This window comes from Coffea arabica, chromosome 11c, assembly GCF_036785885.1.
Source record: "Coffea arabica cultivar ET-39 chromosome 11c, Coffea Arabica ET-39 HiFi, whole genome shotgun sequence".
NCBI lineage: Eukaryota > Viridiplantae > Streptophyta > Magnoliopsida > Gentianales > Rubiaceae > Coffea > Coffea arabica.
Window position 1 is genome coordinate 2,437,628 of NC_092330.1, and position 20,807 is coordinate 2,458,434.

The 20,807-nt window shown below is 37.8% G+C and overlaps 3 protein-coding genes and 1 long non-coding RNA gene across 4 annotated transcripts; 3 read left to right on the forward strand and 1 right to left on the reverse strand.

The window, feature by feature from the left end:
• Positions 1–7,031: 7,031 nt before the first annotated feature.
• LOC140016878 (putative late blight resistance protein homolog R1B-23) lies at positions 7,032–11,543 on the reverse strand. Its single transcript, XM_072070967.1, has 2 exons — positions 11,385–11,543; positions 7,032–9,864 (listed from the first exon to the last, which is right to left on the reverse strand). Exons 1-2 carry the CDS (start codon positions 11,469–11,471, stop codon positions 7,558–7,560), a joined length of 2,394 nt encoding a protein of 797 aa, XP_071927068.1. The 5' UTR covers positions 11,472–11,543; the 3' UTR covers positions 7,032–7,557.
• Positions 11,544–11,552: 9 nt separating this feature from the next.
• LOC140016879 (uncharacterized) lies at positions 11,553–14,126 on the forward strand. Its single transcript, XR_011823125.1, has 3 exons — positions 11,553–12,087; positions 13,812–13,924; positions 14,005–14,126. It is a non-coding gene; the product is annotated as an uncharacterized lncRNA (long non-coding RNA).
• A 36-nt stretch (positions 14,127–14,162) lies between these two features.
• LOC140016854 (uncharacterized) lies at positions 14,163–15,829 on the forward strand. Its single transcript, XM_072070888.1, has 5 exons — positions 14,163–14,258; positions 14,388–14,540; positions 14,619–15,224; positions 15,458–15,601; positions 15,704–15,829. Exons 1-5 carry the CDS (start codon positions 14,163–14,165, stop codon positions 15,827–15,829), a joined length of 1,125 nt encoding a protein of 374 aa, XP_071926989.1.
• Positions 15,703–20,228, forward strand: LOC113693312 (uncharacterized). Its single transcript, XM_072071410.1, has 10 exons — positions 15,703–15,808; positions 15,996–17,142; positions 18,215–18,371; positions 18,576–18,660; positions 18,785–18,877; positions 19,015–19,136; positions 19,257–19,388; positions 19,481–19,587; positions 19,690–19,762; positions 19,869–20,228. The coding sequence occupies exons 2-6, from the start codon at positions 16,665–16,667 to the stop codon at positions 19,078–19,080; spliced, it is 879 nt and encodes a 292-aa protein (XP_071927511.1). The 5' UTR covers positions 15,703–15,808; positions 15,996–16,664; the 3' UTR covers positions 19,081–19,136; positions 19,257–19,388; positions 19,481–19,587; positions 19,690–19,762; positions 19,869–20,228.
• Positions 20,229–20,807: the final 579 nt, after the last annotated feature.

Consider the following 20,807-nt stretch of genomic DNA (forward strand, 5'->3'; position numbering starts at 1 on the left):
GCCGGTCCGGTCCGGTTTTCAAAACATTGCCTCTATGTTGGTATTTTCATATGCATGCATTTTGAAGGTGTCTAGCTTTAATACTTACTTAACTAGCTTATGCAATTGAAGGTTTTTCAAGACAAGCCAACATCCAACTAAAGATGAGAAACAACAATTGAGTATAGAACTAGGGCTTTCGTTTGGCCAAATAAAATTTTGGTTCCAAAACAAGAGAAACCAAATAAAGGTATCCTTATTTTTTTTTCTTAATTAAATTTGATGTGCTTTAAATTTAAGGGTTTTCTTGGGTTACATTTACTTTTGAATTATGATAATTCAATTCTAGATTTTTACATGTTTTAGCTACGAAACGAAAGAGAACAGAATGATGCTCTTACATTAGAAAATGAGAAACTTCGTGTGGAGAATCTGATATTGAGGGGAATGCTAATGGATCCTTTTTGCACAAAATGCCATGGTGGACTTACTGAAGAAGAGACAAGGAAACTACATTTGCAAGGTTTAGCCAATGAAAATGCCAAACTGAAAAAAGAGGTGGATTCTAGTTTTCATGTTTTTGAATTAAGTAAAATTTTGGCCATGGAAAGCATATTTTTTTCTCTGTCTTACCCTTTTTTTCTTTTGAATTGTGCAGCTTGATGAAAAAGTTAGATTCCTAGCTTATTTACGTAACAAACGCGGTATATGATTTTGAAACAACTTTTCTGTTCAACCAAGTTAGAGGCAAGCTGCTGAAGAAATGGAATAGAACAAAACTACAATCAACAATCTGATATTTCCCTATTGTACAAATCACAAATCTTTTACTATTCTAAGTCTGTTGTTCTTGCACAAATTATGTCTCTGTAAACGTTCTTTTCGTTTCCAAAGTAAACATGTAAACCCTTAATTTTTGATGTAATTGTCTTTGGAGTAATATTTGAAATTCTTTGTGTTACATGTACTTAACAATCATATCATATTAAAATAAATATCATCGTAAGAAATCATTAGATTTGTGGTTTCTTTGATTTTTGCCTGAAGTGGCAAAGACAATGTAAAGTTCAATTTGGAAGAGAAAAGATGATTTGGAAAAATAGAAACTTTGGTCGAATTTATGGAACATCTCACATAATCTGGTCAAACAGAATTTGCTGTGAACTCTACCAAACACTAGTAGAACCATTAGGCCTGCCTTGTCCAAATTACCCCAATTTTGTGCCTACATCCACTTCGATATGTTTTTTTATATATATAAAAATTTCGGCAGAATTTCCCCTTATAAAGGGATGAAACTCCCTGCCAGCAACCCACAATTCAACAATAAATTTACATCATAGTGAAAATTTTAAGCATTTAAGATCTGAAACTAAGATTAAATCTTTCCTTTTCAACTTCAGCTCTTCCAGTCAATCTGAAGGATGATCCTTGAATATCAGCGGTCAATCTCCCCCCCTTGATGTCCTCCTAACAGCTGACATGCCTAGCCTATCCAGGCGGGATTCGCCCCTAGCTAGTTTTGGATAACTGTGGATATGCTCATAGACAGTACAGGCATGTTGTTGATGATAAACACCCCCGTTAGCCAGAATGTCCGCCACACGATTAGCCTCTCAGAAACAATGAGAAACCCGCGTCACATCTCCCACCATTTGCCAGATCTGCTCTATTTCTCGACGAATCTGCCATGGGCATCGAAAGCTGCATTGTACAATCCCCACCAATACCTGAGAATCCGATTGGATGTCAACACTGCTGAAACCCTTCTCTACACATAGCTGCAGCCCCGTTAGCATTGCCAGAGCTTCCGCGTGCAAACTGGATCTTCTCCCAAAGAATGCCGAGTAAGTGAATACCGGGCTGCCCGAAGAATCCCGCAATATCCCTCCCCCACCACTCCAACCTGGGTTGCCTTTGGAACACTCGTTCGTATTCAGCATTAAACCTCCCCGTGTCTTTGCCTGCCACCGTACAATCTGATAGCTGACGCAGCTCGCTTGTTGACCCGACCAGTCATATAGCTGGGGAAACGTGGCCCTTCCCAGCCTATGATTAAAATGAATTTCCAGTTCTACCACAACGTCTGACATAATGGCTTGTCGAATAGTGACCGCACACATCCGAGTCCCCTCAAATACTGTTTGGTTCCTTGCCTTCCATATGTGCCAACAAATATAACAAGGCAAAATCCTGAAGAGTATGCGCCTTTTCTTAGCTCTCGAACCCACCATCCACCAAGCCACTACCCAAGCCCGCAAAGTTGGCACGACGGTCTGGAGCCCACTTAAGCTAGTAAAATAGGTCCATACCTCCATCACGATCTGTCCCTCCGAGAAGAGATACTCCAATGTCTCACTGGCTCCATTATGACAGTAGAACATTTGGAAGGCATATGAAATCCCATCTTACCGAACACGTCTGGGATTGGCAGTCGTCTGAGTAACAAGCGCAGCATGAAGAAGGACACCTTTGTCGGAATACGACAATGCCAGATGTGAGAGAGAACAAACGAGGAGCTTCGGCCTTGCCGTTTCTCCTCGAATGCCGATGATAGAAAGAATTTGCCAGATGAAGACAAGCTCCAAACGACCTTATCCGCCCGCCCATGCTGGGGAACCTGATGATGTAAAACTGAAGGGAGAAGGTCAAGAATAATGTCCCGAGAGAGCAAACTTGCATCTCACTTCCCATTTGTAATGAAATCTTTGAAAGAGAGAGTTGGGTGCACTGTGATTTTAAGAAACAATGCGCCAGTTCCCAGCCAGTTATCATACCAAAAATGACAAGTTCCCTCCTGGATCAGCCAGACCATAGATAACTCCACTTGCCGACTGACACTGAACATCCTCCGCCATGTCCCCGAAGCCTGCCGTCTCAGCTCAACCTAACATGGGTGAAAATCTCTGCAGTATTTAGCCCGTAGAAAACTTGCCCAAAGCGATGAGCCCGTCCTAAACTGCCACCACAGTTTGCAAGAGAATGCCACATACACATCACTTAAACGTCTAATCCCCACTCCTTCCTCCCCAATCAGGTAACACAATTGAGACCATCCAATCCAATGGTATTTCAACTCTGCCTCCGATTCACCTCAGAGAAAATTTGCACATACCTTTTCTACCATTTTGAACACTGAGATTGGTATCACAGTCACTGCCAGCAAATGTAATGGAATGGACATCAAAACATGCCTGACCAAGGTAAGCTTCCCCTCCCAGGAAAGAAACTAAGATTTCTAGGAGACGATTCGACGCAGCATTGCCAAACCAATCTCCTCAAGGTATGACGGTTTACTCCTGCCGATGTATAGAGGGAAACCAAGATATCAAAATGAAAAACCTGCCTTGAAAACCGTGTAACTCGCTTAATCACCCTTCTGCGAGCCGAGGATATGGATGGGTGCACTAGATACCCACTTTTTTGGACATTCACCAATTGGCCCGATGACTGCTGATACTCTTTCAAAACTTGCATAACGTTTTTTAATACAGCGGTAGACCCATTCGAAAAAATTAGCACATCGTCTGCGAAGGCAAGGTGCGTAACAGTAGGACAACCCCTTGGGATCCTAAATCCCAAAAAACCCACTTGTTGAGTTAAATTATTAAAACCGCGTGATAACACCTCCGCCCCAATAATAAAAGCACGGGGGGATAGGGGGTCCCCCTGCCGTACCCCCCTGCTGGATCTAAAAAATCCATGAAACACCCCGTTAATTAGAATCGAGAACCAGACATTCGAAACTAGACGCCATACCATGTTTATATATCTTTCCCCAAAGCCAAATCTCCACAGAACAATAATAATATGCATCCAAGACATGCGATCATATGCCTTCGTCATGTCCAGTTTTAAAGCTACATTACCCCCCCTCGACTTCGATATGTATTATGGCAAGGATCTGAAAAAAAACCTATACTATTTGTTGATGAATTCAAGCTGTCAATATTAACAATCGCATCAAACATTTGATGATCAAATTGTACCTTGCTAATGCTATCAACATCCATTATGAGTTGCTATTAAATCTACAGTGAAAGGGATGTTTCAACCATAAATAGTATAAGTTTTTGAGCATTATTCGATGTATTTCACAACCCATAACTTTAACACATAGTTCTCATACTCAGTAACTGCCATTCATGAAGAACGTTAATGAAAGTTGGATTACTAATGGCAAAAATTATATTGCTTAAATTTTATAAAATTAGAAAGTATGGATCAAAAGTATTTTCTTTTTTGGAAAAAAGATAAATTTCTTGTGCAAAAGTGTTGTAATTCAGATAGTAAATAATAATAATTAAAGCATTAATAGCTGCTCATTTGTTTTTTTTTTAATGTGCCTATTTGGTGCTCCAAAGGCACCAAGTAGAAGGTATATTTTAATAATATTTGAAATTTGTTTTGTTACATGAACGTACATAATAAACTCATCGTATCAAAATAAATGTTATTATAAGAAATTATTTGATATGTTGGTTACAAATTTTCCACAATGTTATTGTAAGGAAGCGTGTGAAAGTCTAAAAGGTATGCAAACGTTGATGATCTTAAGAAAGGAATTCTGATAATGGAGTTTTACAAATGTTTCTTTTAAGTTTTTCTTCATTTGTACTTTTTTTTCTCTTTACTTTTGCACTCCACTTGCACGGACTCTGTAGTTTCAATTTCATTTGCATCTACATTAGAAAACTCTATTCAAATAGATATATCCCTGTTACCTAATTTGGGTCTGGGGACAACTTTTTAATAGGAGTCTATATAATGAATGTCTACTAGATACTCGTTAAAATATAGTTTAGGTGTTAAATTTTCAAAAGAAATAAAATTAATTAGTAAAAGTATATAAATATAAAGGTAGATAGTAATCATTAATGTGTGCATTCATGATAAGTTTGGTCCGATAGTAATCATTAGTTCTTTTGCTTATATATTCTAAAAAAAGTTAAAGGACTTTAAATGACATGTATCAATTATTCATCCAAAATTAAAGAAGTAACTTCCAGGTTCTAGTATTCACCCTTCTTGAGTTCATATCATTTTTAGTCTCTTTTTATTTTTGTTTTATTTAATGATTGGATGTATTTAAGGTTTTTGAAGGAAAACCCTCATCCAAATGAGGATTAATCCAAGTCGAACAAATTTTTTATTTCAAAACAGATGAAATCAAAATGATGGTAAATACCACTAGTGGATTTTAACTGCTTGTAATTTAAAACAAAAGCAATTTCTTGTGGTACTTTTTCCAGGATCAAGATGATTTCTCCTGGTCTAGCAGTCTCTCCCTTGAATACAAACCAAAAAAAAAAAACCAAATTCTCGGGTTTTTAATCCATTATTAGGATGACATAACTAATCTCTTGGTCTTGACATACTTAGACTCAAATTGCAAGAGCTAAAAACCATACTCAGGGAAGAAATTCAAAGAATTCAATTGGAGAATCAGATGATAAGGAAGAGAATGATAAATCCTGTTTGTCTAACATGTGAGGGTCTAACTACAGGGCGTAATGATGACAGGCAACCAGTTCTTTACACTACTTGCTCTTTGAAAATGCGAGATCAATTCAATATAATCTACCTTTGTAATTAAGAATTTGCATTACAATTATTTAACATTCATCAATATATAAAACGTACTTCATCATCCAATATCAAAAACACGTTTTTGTTAACTTTCCTATAATTTCATGCAGCGTGAACACGTTCAAATTTGTAGCCTGCCTAGTTAACTCCTTTTGTGTGGAATAAAGGCAAGCAGAAGAAGAACTTAACAAAGTCTCTTCTTAGCCAACACAAAGACATTTCACTTTTCTGTATATGATTTGTGTTGATTTTAAACAGAGAGCCTCTTTTCATAGCAATAGTTGAAACTTGAAAGTTTTTGTTTTGTAATTTTGGTATTCAGATTATGGCCCTTCATCATATACATTAGTCTAAATTTACTATCGGTGACGACATTCAGCAGTATAACCCAAATTATGTTGAATTCAGGAAAAGCTTCACTTAAACTTCCCTACACAAATCTTGATCAAAGGACGGAAGCCTAGTTACAAAGTGATTGAAGTACACTATCAGGGGAGAATAAACGATTGAACATGGTTTGGAAGTACCTAATTAGTTATATCAGTTGAGAAGACGTGGCTTTCACTTTTCTTGCACGTACCCTGTACAATATTTTGCAGTGGAGGCAATGTATTGTAGATGAGGTAAATTAATCAATGGGTCCCTGAAATTAGAACTTTTGGGTTCTAATTCATTGGCCACCTCCAGTATCAATGGAGCTACCTGCACAGATCTCAAGCCCAATTTCCTCACAACATCTGGATTGATAAAATCATGAGTGCTGCAGCAATCAATGACGATGTGGATATCTTGCTTCCCCACATGTCTAGTGACCATCTTAGTGTTGAATCTGGGAACTGCCATTATCGACATTGCATTAACTGAGATTTGCGCCAGATTTCCTTCATCTTCCTCCTCTCCTTTTTCCTTCCAATTCAACCCCTTCTTCATATACCCCATCTTCGAAGTCACCACAAACTTCCAGTCTATAAAACTGCTGTTTCTTGCATTTGTGCCCCAACTCATAGTTCTTATCTCGCCAAAAACGAAACCCCTTGGCCCTTTTCTCATTCATTTCTGCGCTGCTCATCCTCTTGACAGGTTTCTCCCTGACAAATATTAAGTACTTGAGGGGCAGTGACAATACAGGGGTGGGTAACAATGGTTTAGCAGTTCTATAAGATTGACTAGTAGGAGCAGTTTTATAAAAACTAGTTAATTGTACACAATACATATCCAGATAATGATGATGCGAAAATTATTTGAAAAAGTAAATAATAGTTCAATTGACTGTGGACTTTCGAGGTGCAAAATGTATCATTTAATTGTTAGCCTTGCAGCTCAGGCGAAACTTTGACCGCTAACCACAAAGCTGAGGAGCCGAACATAGGAACTTGTAACCAAATTTATCAGATCATAGTTCTTTTCTTTGGTTAGGAAAGTTACCAACTCAAATGGAAGAGAATTGGAAAATGCATCGGATATTGGAACAAGATTCAGTTCAAACTTGATTACCAATACACTGAAACAATGTTGAGAGGTGTTGTCCACTCCCTTATTGGACACAAAACATACCACTATACCAGCAAGATGATATTTCAAACTGGATTTTATCCAGTTGAGTTCCTAGAGGGAAAGAGCACCTCCACACCTTGTTCCTCAGTTGGCCAAAACATCTGTTGCCTTATCTCCATCACAATAAACTAGCCGAAAAGATTGAGAAAGAAAGGGGAACATTTTAAGAGATAGAAGTCCGCATGCAATTGGCTTTGTTATTGGTACATAATGGTAAAAGAAAACACTAAAAGTTAGAATCTGCGGCACCTCGGGCTAGAAATTTTGATTGGAGCAACAGAATGCAAGACCAGGCAATATCCTGCTAGAGAAAAGAAAAGAACAGAAGGCATTTTTTAAAGTGCTTCCCAAGAGGATCAGTTAAAGAATCACCGTTGTTTTAACCTCAATTGTATCCTCTTAAGGGATTTGAACTTCGAAGCACTTGTATTTTTATTACTCTGGAGGATAGATCTTGACCTTGAGCTCGCTGGTCTCGATGTCCCTTTTCTGCCTGAGAACTCGCAATTGTAGCAACTGCATATTCTTTGCAGAGGCAACCACCGTTTGGCTGGTGTGTTCTAGGTCAATCACCTGGAGGCTTTTCGCATTTGCAAGGTCAGATGGGATAGCCTCGAGATTTCTGCACTGCTTGAGAACAAGGCTTTTGAGTTCAGGGAAATTACTTGACTTAGCTTTCCAAACCTTTAAATCTGTAGCTCCAATGAACAAAACTTTGAGATATCGAAAACCCCCATCTTCTGTCTCCCAATGCTTTCCCTTAAAGGCATTGTCCTTCAACTTAAGCACCTCAAGACACTTCAACTTCCCCAAAGTTGACATATGACTCCAATCAAGACTCGTGCTTTGCAGACTCAACCTTGTTAGCTTTGCTGGAAACTTGTGCTCGAATGGAAGGGCCTGCAACTTGCAAGTTACATCATCATTATGCAGCTTCAATTTTTCAAGGAGTTCCAGTTGTAAGAGACCGTCAGACAAACTAGACTCCCTACTAGGCTGCACAAGAAGGCCTATATTCCCACGTATGCCCAGTTTCTTGAGTTTTGGTGTCCTTTTAAACACATCTGTGGTGCAACTTTCAGGAGATATAGTAGATAGGGTCTGCAAATTTACCATTATGGTCTGTTCCTGACATTTAGGCAAGGTAGTCGACGCATTAGCATGAAGATGCCTTAGTTGTGTCATCTTCCACAAGTCTAGCTGTATATCAAGGCTACTGGATGTTGTGTCAATAATGATAGTTTGCAAGTTAAGCAAGCTAGACATCTTCTTTGGAAGGGTCTTGAGGTCGCAATTTATGGCAATGTACTTCAAGAGAACAAGTTTAGCTAGTTCTGCAGGACAACGACCAACAATCTTGCTGGATTTGACATCCAGCACTTTGAGTAGTTTGAAGGGTTTAGCAATAAGTGCGCAATCTTCCTTGCTCAGAGCACTCTCATCCTTGGCTAAACTCAACAATGAGCGTACACAAGGAGCAGAAGGAGTTCTAGAAATGTAATTTGAAAGGTAGGCACTGACACACAAGCGACGGCTATTTTTTAGAGAGGCGCTTGCAGATGGACCAATAAGCTCATCCAATTTTATTTCTTGAAACAGATTTTCTTCTATGGCCTTCTTCTTGCAAAAGTGGCGTAACGTGTCATGGACACGACATGTCTTAATCTCATCATTTGACCTTCTATCTGCCACCATAACTAGATTCCTGTCAACCAATTCCCTCAAGTATTCCCCTGCTATTTCCTCCAAGCTTGCATAGCTTGTATCTGGAATGTGCTGTATGAACCCTTCCGCAATCCACAACCTCAACAATTTCCAAACTGGAATGTCCACATCTTCCGGAAAGACCCCAAGGTACAGAAAACATGGTTTCAATTGGAAAGGCAAATGGTCATAACTCAATTTTATCAACATCTCACTTCGCTTCTGGTCATCATCGACTAAATTACTCACACCACGAAACACTTTCTCCCACCATTCCTTTCTCTCTCGATTATTCCTAAGAATACCAGCAGTGACCACTATTGCTAGTGGTAGCCCTTTACACTTGTCCAAAATGTTTGTTTCCATCTCCTCTAGGTGCTCTGGACATCTGTTCTCATCAAAGACCTTTGTTCGAAGTAATTCCCGACTCTCTTCTGGAAACAAGAAACGTAAGTCATAGGGTCTGATCTTTGATTTACTGTACTCGGCCACAAATTTGTGCCGAGTGGTTATTAACACCCTGCTGCCCTTTTTGTTGTCAGGGAAAACAGGTTTGAGTTCCTTCCATACATCATTGGTCCACACATCGTCCAGGACAACCAAATATTTGCTCTTTAACTTATCACCAATCAGTCTTTCTAATTCTTCAATAGACTTTCCATTCAATTCTGTGATGTTCTTAAAGAAACCACCCTGGACTAGAATAGTTTGAAGCACTTCCCTCTTCTCGTAATCTTGGGAAACGGCAACAAATATACGAGTGAAAAACTCGTACTCGATGACAGGGTCAATTAGAACCTTTCTAGCAAGTGTCGTTTTTCCCAACCCAAGCATTCCCACAATTGAAACCACTTCTAGATCCTCAATCCGTTTCAATTCAATCTGCTGCTTTACCTCAGTCATGTGCTTCATCTCGGTCTTTTGCTGCTCTGAATCTGTTTTTCTTTGTTGATCCCATTTTTTACCGGTGAGACGTTCAATAACTTCTGCGGCTACATCCTCAAAACCTATGACTTTGTCAGCCCCTGGAACACCAGGCTGTTAACATAAACAACAAAAATGTTAGAGTGAAGCTACATTGTAACAGACAAGGTTCGTTAATCAGGATTCAATAAAGAAAGAAACTTTGATGATTACAGAATTCTCAGAGAAACGCTGCTTTGTTTTAACTGTGAATTTTTCAGCAGTGCAGCTCAAGTCATCCCGAATTGTTGGTCAATTAGAATTGACTTGGAAAGCAGTAAATGATGATCACACTACATTCAATACTCTGACTTCATAGGATATTACCGAATTTTTTTTTCCTTTGATATTTTTTTTTTAAAAAAAAGTAATGATACTGCAAGCGAAATGAAGTTTTAAGCACAAAAAATCTGGATGTGTCTTAAACTATTAAAGTTTCTCGATTTTTAGCCCTCCAATTATTAAGTGCATATTTTTGTTCTCGAACTTGTAAAAGGGTATATTTCTCACCCTTTTGGCTAGAGATAATTTTGAAAAACTCCCCTGAGATTTATGTTAATATCATTTGACATTTCTGAAGTTTAAAAAATATTACTAACCCCTCCTAAAATCATACTTTTTGTAACAATCTCAACATTGTATCATTAAAATATTCTTATAATAATCATTTAATGAGAGAGAGATATTTTTCTCCCAATTCCATCTTCTTTTGTTTCCTCATATTGAATTTTCTACCAAATTGATTATAATATAAGATTCATATGTTTTGCCTAAACATTTTTTGTTCCATAATGTTTTGTCTAAAATTTGTTAAAGTAGCAAAAATATTTTTGTCTATTCATATGCTATGATAGTGATTAATGATTCCATCTCAATGATTTGGATGTTGAGTATTATTTTTGAAACTTCAAAGGTGCCAGGTGATATTACCATAAACGTTAGGGGAGGTTTCTGAAATTATCTCTAGTCAAAAGGGTAGTGCTCAAGTTTTAACGATTAAAGTTCCATGTCACAAGTAAAAACAAGGGAGAAATGCAATTTTGGTCCTCTATCTTTGGTACTTGTATGATTTTGGTCCTAAAGTTTCAGAAAAATAAATTAATCCCCAATTTTTGGTACCCGATGCAATTTTAGTCTCTTAAGTTTTAGCGAAAATAAATCTGATTCCTAATGTTATTAATTTGAAGTAGATTCAATACAATTCACAGATTTTTACAATTACTAAAAGAATTAGTCATATGCAGTCAATATGGTCGTTAAATTAAATTTCTTTTTAAAAAAAAAGCCAAAATAGCACGTAACCTTGAATAATAAGAATAACTCACGTGATTATACCTTAATAATTAATTAACCAAGAAACAAAAAGAAAATTAAGTATATGGGCTTTTGCTTGGATTAAGTATACGGATTCTTGTTTAGTTTAACCAAGGAAATTTGTTAAACTATACAACAAAAAAAAAAAAAGAAATAGCTATACCCACATTTGCTACGCTAAGTGAGTTACTAATCAAGAGCAGTAGAAAGCAGATCAACACTTCAAAAGTAAAATCACAAAATTGCAGATCAAGTCTTCAAAACATAAGACCAATTTCTACCTTGGGCTTTTTGTCCACTCTATCAGCGTTGAAACACTGCTCCAACATCAGGGCATCCCCACCAATCAAAAAATTCCTTTGATACATTTCCTTCACCCGATTACTGACAACTTGAATCTTTTTGCTGACAGCCCGTACCTTGGATCCATATGCAGGCAAGTGAATTGGATACGGGGCAGGAGCGGTCCTCAGAAGGACCGCTCCTGAACGGTCCCCTCACAGAAACAAAGGTAAGGCCAGAAATAAACCACGTCAAAAGGCTTCAGTTTGGCCCAAAACGACGTCGTTTTATTAAGTGAGACAGTAAAAAAAATGGTTATGCTCTGCTGACCGTAACGGCAAGAAACGGAACGTTATGACCACTAGTAAGCAAAGTCCCGCCCAAATCGAAAGGTTGAAAATGAAAAGCCGCACTTAGACTCCCACCCAAACCAGACGAAGCAGTTGCATGCGAAAAGCCACGAAGGGAGAAATAAGAGGGGAAAATACGAGATTGGCAACACTCTCCGGCGTGACATTGCGAAAAGCTGTGGAAGTGCAACATTGGATACTGAAAAAATAGCAAGGAGAAGCAAGAAGTGGTGGAGTGGTGGACAAATTTCTGGTGATTCGGATTTATTATAAGAAGAAGAAAGGTGAACCCAAGGTTGAAGAGCGGAAGATCGTAAAGCGCGGGAGTAGTGAACGACCGAAAATCAGTCAGGTATTCAAATTTTTTTGAGGCCTATGATGATGCAGTAACATGTGTGATTTGACATGCTTGTTGAAGGACCTTACTTGTGGATGTTGTTGGCGTACAGTAGGATGATCGCTTAGAGGGATATCACTTGAGCACAATTTTGTGTATAGTAATGAGTAAGTGCAGCATGATAGGAGTATTATGAGTTAGTTTTTGAGCATGACAGAGTGAGAGTGGGAAAGAAGGGGGAAATCGTGCGGCACAACTGTTTGAGAAAATGTGTGCATGGGTTCGATAGTTAGTATTGAAAAAATGGATGCAGATTATAATTGAAAAAATGTTATCATGAAATTGGGATGGCGTTTTTGGGTCTTGAATGGTGTAAGTTTATTGTATTAGTTCGTGTGCACGAACACAGTGTTGGATAATTGTTACATGTTGTGGTTGAACAGGTACATAGAAATAATAGAGTTCAAATGTTTTGTACTGAGTTGTGCGTCTCATACTTGCTAATGAAAATGTTATTTTGAAATTGAGATGTCATAGTTGGGTCTTGAATGGTGGGAAAGTTATTGTATTAGTTCGTGTGCAGGAACACAGTGTTGGATAATTGTTACATGTTGTGGTTGGATAGGTACATAGAAATAATAGAGTTCAAATGTTTTGTACTGAGTTGTGTGTCTCATACTTGCTAATGAAAATGTTATTTTGAAATTGAGATGTCGTATTTGTGTCTTGATTGGTGTAAGTTTATTGTATTAGGGCGTGTGCATTAACACAGTGTTGGAAAATTGTTACATGTTGTGGTTTAACAGGTACAGAGAAATAACAGAGTTTTAATGTTTTGTACTCAGTTGTGCTTCTCATATTTTCTTTTACATTGATGTTACAGGTTATTGGTTTACTTGCATAAAGAGAGACAAGTTTCTAGGTTGGAAGTGAATGAGTACGAGAGTAGGTTATAAGTTGGCAATGTGAGACAGACGGAATAACAAATCATGAGGTTTAGCATAGTTAGTGTGGAATAACGGTTAAGAATCTTACTAGTTATTGTAGGTGCACATCATGTTGGATAGTCATTACACGCAGTCATTTAATAGTGACACTAGGAGAAGTGCACTGTAAAATTGGATGAACAATGACGTAAAATTGTTTAACGGGTTTGTTGCTTCATTCATATTGTTGAAGAGGGTGATAAATAAAGGAGAATGTGATTGAATTGAACTTGATAGGCAGGGGAATAGATTATGAAATGACTAAATGAGGGATAATTAACCAGAAAATTTGGTATTGAGACAAACAAATTGTGAAAAGGAAGATTACTTGTACAATAATTGTTGTGGTTGGACATCATCTTTGATAGTTGTTACACGTAATAGATCAGAAGTTACAATAATAGAACTGGTCTATAGAATTTCATGAAGATACTATAAATTTGGATGACCCCTTATTCTACTGCATTGGTATTGTACAGTAGCATAATAAACAGAAGAAGAAATTGATGGATGAAGTACAATCTGATAGGTAGAACAACAGATTATGTAGATTAGTGGCAGTTGGAATAAATAACAAACTGTGAAGAATGAGTTACTGAGTGTGAGAAAAAATGTTACAGGTTGTACTATAACTAGCGTGACTAATATTTGATGCTCATATATTATGTTTAGCAGTACTTCATGATATGTTATGACTGTGGCTGGAAAAAAAATTTTGGAACTGAAGTGCAATATGTTTGTTAAAAACATTAGTTTACAATGGCAAGAACGCGAGCAGGAAGCACACTTCAGGAAGCAGGCAGAGAAGAACTCGCCGAAACAAGTGGTGGTACAGAACACGGTGCAGCACCCACTTCATCGAATAGGTAAGTGGCCAATGCTTGCGTAAGGTCTTGGCAGGTTAGACTTGGCATCATTATTCAGCATTACAATGTTGACTGTTCAGGGGCAGGATGGGAAGGAAAAGAAGCAGTAAAAGGAATGATCGTTTAGGTGGGGAGGAAGAACTGATTACAGCGGGAACAAGCGAGGTCGCAGAACCAGTCCCACCATTGAATCCATGGATGAAGTTCAGGTAAGATTATTGAATATGAGGGAAAAATAATGGTACTAAATAGCACATATAACTTTGGAGTTTTGAATGTGGACAGGAAAGAGTATCAACACACGGTTTCGGCGAAGGGTGTTAAGCTGACCGAGGTATGCTGTCCTAGCAAAATAAACTGAAGAATCATTGAACTGATGGGGTGCCTAAGGGAAAAATAGTGAAAGGAGCAATTATTTTGTGTTTAGTCTAACGTGTTTTTTGATTTTATTTATTCAATGCAGTACAATGACATTGCTCGGACAGCATATAATAAGTTGAGTGAGGAAGAAATGAGGAAGCGAAAGGAGGAATATTTGAAAGAGAAAGAAGAGTATGAGAAAGAAATGGAACGTCTAGGAAAGCCGATATTGCGAAAAGCACGAGTTCAAATCAAGGTAAATACACGGCATGATTCATCAAACATTTAATGAAACTTATATTAGTCTAATGCATATATCTAAAAAATGGTGTAGAATCAGAAGTACACTATCCGATGCTCACCAAAGCAGATGTCAAGTTTAGTTTCACGAATCGATGAAACTAAGAAGCAGCAGATTAGAGACATAGGATTTGGAGGGCTGCTAGACATACAGTGTCACTGGATTCCTAGTGGCATAGCTACCTGGCTTGTTGACAACTTTAATCCGACATTGAGCAGTTTAAATGTACATGGAGATGGTGTGCTACCTTTAACGTCAAAGGATATCAGTTTAATCCTGGGGATCCCGAACGAAGGTCCCGTTCCAGTTGAAGACACCGATACAACCGAGGTTGGGGGAACTGGACCAAGCCGTAGGACATACAAATGGAATGAGCTCCCAAATGAGTTGGTAGCCATGAATGCAGGGGAAGAATTCGTAAGACTATTCGTGGCATTTTCTTGTGGATGTCTACTGGCTCCAACCACTAGAGCCGAGCACAAAATAAAGGTTTGGAACTGTACGCAATTGGTTGATAGGGTAGCCAGATTGAATTGGGCTGAGTATGTGAGGATCGTACTATGCAATAAGGTGCTAGAGGTGCAAAAGAAAAGTGAAAAGCAGCACCAATACGTTGGCGGTTGTATCTTCGTTCTGCTGGTAAGATTAGATAGTTGTAGTCATGACGAAAATATGCTCTAATTGTTACACAGTGCACCAGAGAGTCAATTAGTTTTGCGTGCCTTCATAACTACTGTCTGTATTTCCACATTTTATCAAATTCAGTGCGATGGATTGATTAGATTATGCTCAAATGAATGCGTCTACGATGATGTTTTAACAGTGTGGTCAAGTTTATCTACAGTTGAATTAATTACTGTATTGTATTGCAGATTCATTATCTTGATCGGGTACAAATACTGAAGCATAAAGTGTCGAGGACTGCTCCGCGAGCTAAGGCATGGACAGATGCTCTGATCTCTGAAAGGGATGCACTTGAGATTAAAAATCTTGGAGCTTATGGAAAAGGAAAACTGGTAAAATGTTATATATTATTGATCTCATTTCATATAAAAGGTAGTGGTCTATGTATTGCGTGGCTTTTCTATTGAAATGGTTGGTTTAATTTGTTGTTAAAGATTGGACAATATGATCCGGAAGATAATGAATATGATGGGCAGAGTACTGAACTACCCCCTGATTTGGTAGGAATGTTGATGAACAGCGGGCACACCGATATCGGTGTAAGTGGGTCTGTTCCATGATTTAATGAAAAATATTTTGGTTGAGTAGACGTAATTACTGCATATTGTAAGCAACGTTATTGGTTATTGGGACTCGAGGCACGGACTCAGGTGCAACCGTCCCTGTCAATTTTAGTCATTATGAACTGCGCGTAACTTTCTTCGTACATCGTGTTTTTTTTCACAGGATGTATTTTCACAACAGATAGTGGTGGGTCTCACACTTGGCGCAAAAATCGAGTTACATGGTGTTATCTCAGCCGCACAAAATTTTGAGGGCAAATTTTGGCCCTTAACCGTGCAGGGACGGTCATCAGTATGACCGTCCCTGCCCCAAATCGTTGGTTATTGATAGGCCTATCAACTTCATTCATGTTGTAGTATCATGTTAATATGTGATACCAATCCCAATATTACATCCCTGTCTAGAGAGTTATTAAAAATTAAGTCACATGAATGGAAATACAGAAATATAGTGATCTCTTGGCCAATCATGTTATAAATGTATGAAGTTTCAATGATCCCGAGTGACCATTTTAATTTTTAGTATATAAGTTACAGTTATAGAACCTATGGCCGCAATTCAAATGTTAAATTAAGAACCTTTGCGTAAATGTACTATTGTATATGCCTGTATTGTATGAAATTGTTGAGAGCATGTGGCTCATTTACGGATTGATAATTCATCATCTAACTGCAGGCTGAGCTAAATGAGCTGTATAACATTGCTGTTAGTAGCCAACGAAGGATATTGAAGATTGCAGAAATCCTCTCCTCTCAGCCGAGAGCAAAAGCTTCCACTTCTGGGTCTGAAGCATTGGACAAAGGAAAAAAACCTGTACAGGAGGACTATACAATGCACAAGAGTCCTGATACCGAAGAAGAGCCGGAATTTCAATCTGCCGAAGAAGGGGAAGACGACGAGGATGATGATGCTGAAGAAATTGATGCGGAAGGGTCTGATGAAGACGAGCATAATGCAGCGCAGGCCGAGAAAGACGATGCCAATACGAGAACAAATATTGAAGGTATCCAAGATCCAGAGCTGAATGAAGATGTAATGGACGTGGAGATTCCAATTCCTACCTCATCAGTCGTACCCGATAACATCAGTCGCGGATTGAAACAAGGGACCACCATGACAACAACTGCGCAAGGAAGCATTATACAGCTTCAAGAGCAAGAACAGGAGCAATACAGGTCAAACGTCATAGAACCTACCGAAGAGGGTCAACGTACGGTGCAACCACCTTTGCACGCCAGTGCATCGACGTCACATCTGCTTGAGCAAGAAATGCCACGAAAGTTGCGATCATATGGTCGAAAGCGGAAAGGTTGGTATACTGTTATTATTCATAAGGTTGTAATTCATGTAGTATGACTGTAACATGTATTATCATATACGGTAACTGTGTTTATACCATCATGATGCTACGTACACGGGTCTGAACTCTGGCTTGTCATCATCGAAAACTTGTTAAGCATACTGTCATACCCTGTCCGATATGAAACACATATGAAGTTGATGTAACAAATGTAATTAGGCATATTATGAAAGTATGACTTTATTCATGTTAAGAAGTTAGTGTGTTTCGAAAAATGTTAGTTACATTGCAGTGAAAAAAATGTTACAAAATAGTTATTGAAAAGTTACAGTGTGTTTAAAAATTGTTACCAAAAAATGTGGAAACTTATAGATTAAAAATTAGTATGTTTGAAGAATGTTTACAGTGTGCTTGACGTTTGTCACGAAATAGTAACCTGAAAGTTACAGTTTGCTCTAATGAATACACAACTCCATATTCGCGGATCGTTAGTCGCAGAATTTATTTTACATTATTGTACAATAGTTACCGGAAAGCTATTTCATAATTAATGCAGGTGATGTAATTGAAGAATTTTAGTTACGAAGTGTTTGTAACTTGTTACATGAGTGATTATTTAGACGAAAGTTGAATGTTATTGGAGACTGTTAGTGATTATAATTAATAGATAAGTTACAGTTTCCAAAATTCAAACAGAACTCCATATTAAATGATTGCTGTTTAAATGTGTGTTTGTAGGTTGATACTCACTTATTTATTGGTCAAAGTGCATTTGAAAACTCATAGAAACTGTTAGTTTAGCATACTGTTATGGTGTGATTGAAGTCTGTTACAAATTAGTTATTGAGAAGTTAGTGTGTTTGAAAATTTATCACAACTGTTTGAAAAGTGTTAGTTACAGTGTGTCTGAAGAGTTGTACAAATAGTTCTTAGGACAGTTACATTGCATTCGAAAAATAATCGATTGGTGTTTGATGACTGCTAATTGCATTGTGTCTGAAGAATGAAGCAAAATCCTTATAATTTGTTAGACGACAACAAATGAATGTCATATGAAATGCATGTTATTTGTCTTTTGTAGGAGGCCTTGACGTTGAGGTGAAGCACAAGTCTACACGTGCAACAAAGAAGAGCACTGTTCTGCGGTCAGCAGAGTTCATTCTACCAGCACCTGTGACAGTTAGCCTATACGAAAAAAATTTGGCTGCATATGCATGGGATCCGGACCAAAATCCCAAGTAAGATTCTTGACAAAACTATTAATTCGATTTTGTCATCCGTTCACTACAATAAGTACGCGTGTGGTTCATAAGAAGATGGCATAGAAAAACAGATTGAATATGGATGAGATTGGAGTTCATATACATTAGTCAGATTTTCGTGTTTTGGAGTAGGAGTAATAATTATTAGTAAATCGTTTAATTGTGTCCTGGATGTGATAGGGACATACTTGTTCAAATGTATCAATATTCGCTGACTCGGCTTGACTTGAAGACAATGGAAAATGGCATGCATGTGTCTAATCGGGTCAGTAGTTCATTACTTTTAGTCAAAAAGTTTGATTATGTATCTATTGATTGGAATAGTCATACGTAAACTCACCCAAGCAACACTCAATTATATGTTTTGATCACTATTTACCATTGATTAGGTGATTGATATGTTTGCCCGTCTCATGAATTGGGGTGGAAGAACTGCCAAAATTAGGAAGCTTGAACGCTACATCGTAGAACCTGTTGCAGTCGTGAGTTTGAAATTTGGACTGCATCCTACAGTTGTGTTAAAGATGCTCATCATCATATCTGAATTGGTATTACGATCCAACGCACTATTATTAATGTCTTCTATGCACCTTTCACTCGGCTATGTTATTGGTTGCAGGAAGGAATTTTAAAAATGGGAAAATTCGACAAGCTCTCTGATGCCAGCTTATTGCTAAGCTTCTAAAGCTCTTCAAGGTTCGCAATAACAATACGGGGGTTGATCCTGCAAATTGTGATTGGGTATGCAATTATCAGTTTTAATCCAAAACTTCTTATGTGACTGTTAAACATTCAAAACATAGTCATACTTGGTTATGTAGAATGACCTGTCTGACCTTTTTCATACCTCATTGGGCGCAGATACTTGTGCCAGTATGCATAGAGGGGTCTTGGTTTGTCTACAGCTTTGGCGTCTCAGAGAAAGAAGTGCACGTGCTAGACCCTGATAGCAGTCAAGCAAAGAGCAAAGATATTAGTGTACTGAATCGACTGGTATGTTGGACAAATTGGTAAATGCATTACACGACATGACAGTGACACATTAGTGGATTGTAATCAGTTTTACATAATCTTTGGTGATATAGAAACGTTCACTGGGTTTGGTCGTGGCGGCAAAGTTTGGCAAGGAAATTGACTTCTCCAGTTTCGGATTTTCTGTTGCCGATGTCCCTCATCACTCACCCAACAAAGTGTAAATAGTTTGACTTCTCCCGTAATTATTGTTAGAGCGTGTACTAAGTTTTTTGTCCAACATATATATCATAACTGACTAATGAGAAGACAACGTGATCAGGTGTGACAGTGGTGTTTTCGTTATGACATTCCTAGAGCATTGGAGCGGAAGGTTGGCTGTTCGGCTTACAGAGGTATTACAATTGATATCCCTTTTCTCCCTACAATCCATCTGAAATTCAATTAATGCTTGTTACCTCGGCACTCAACTATGCTAATTCCTACCTCTTGTGCTGATAGGAAAATGTTGGCAAGTATCGAGTGCTGTACACAGCTCGATTGTGTAACTCAGCGGAGAACTCAAAGTTTCCGGACAGCTTCGCAAACCTGCAAGTACCTAAACGGGCGCAGTTGAATGTTGGTAATGCCTGATTTATAAGTATTCATGACTGGGAGCGAAGGAAATTCACAAAATTGCATTTGACGTGCTTTTGTATATTATTACATGTGTATTACAGCTTTTGGATTGCTGTAACTAATTTTATTATGGAGTCTACTCAGAAGGACCTTTCTTTTGAGACAGTAGTTTTGTTTTTCTGGAGACATTAGCATCAAACAAGATTAGCAATTTGTATCATGGTGCTGTTTATTTACAAAGAGTTTGTGGCCATAAATTCTGAATTTAATTCAGATTTTCTATTGACACTAGAATAATGTCAGTAATAACATTAACGGAGCATTAATTGGTTCAATTGTGTCGTGAATCTATGGTTCAAAGATGCTCGTCGTGACTCTGTGCCAACTATACTAGAACCTACATTGAACAATGTGTAACTATAGAACAAGCGCCCAATTAGTTTGTTGCAAAATTAGTTATTGACAAGTTACAGTTTGAAAATTAATACAAAACTTCATATATAACTGCTGGTAGTTACAAAGTGTTTGTAGGTTGTTAGTCAAGAATTATTGGGAAGTTACAGTATTTTGTATGACTGTAACAAAATAGTTATTTGGGAAGTTACAGTTTGAAAATTAATACAAAACTTCATATTTGAAAATTGTTAGTTACGATGTGTTTGTACGTTGTTACAAAATAGTTTTGGAAAAGTTATAGTGTGTTCGTAGAATGTTACAGAATAGTTAGTTGGGAAGTTGCAGATTGAAAATTAATATAAAACTCCATATACATTTAACTGTTAATTACAAAGTGTTTGTAGGTTGTTACAAAATAGTTTTTTA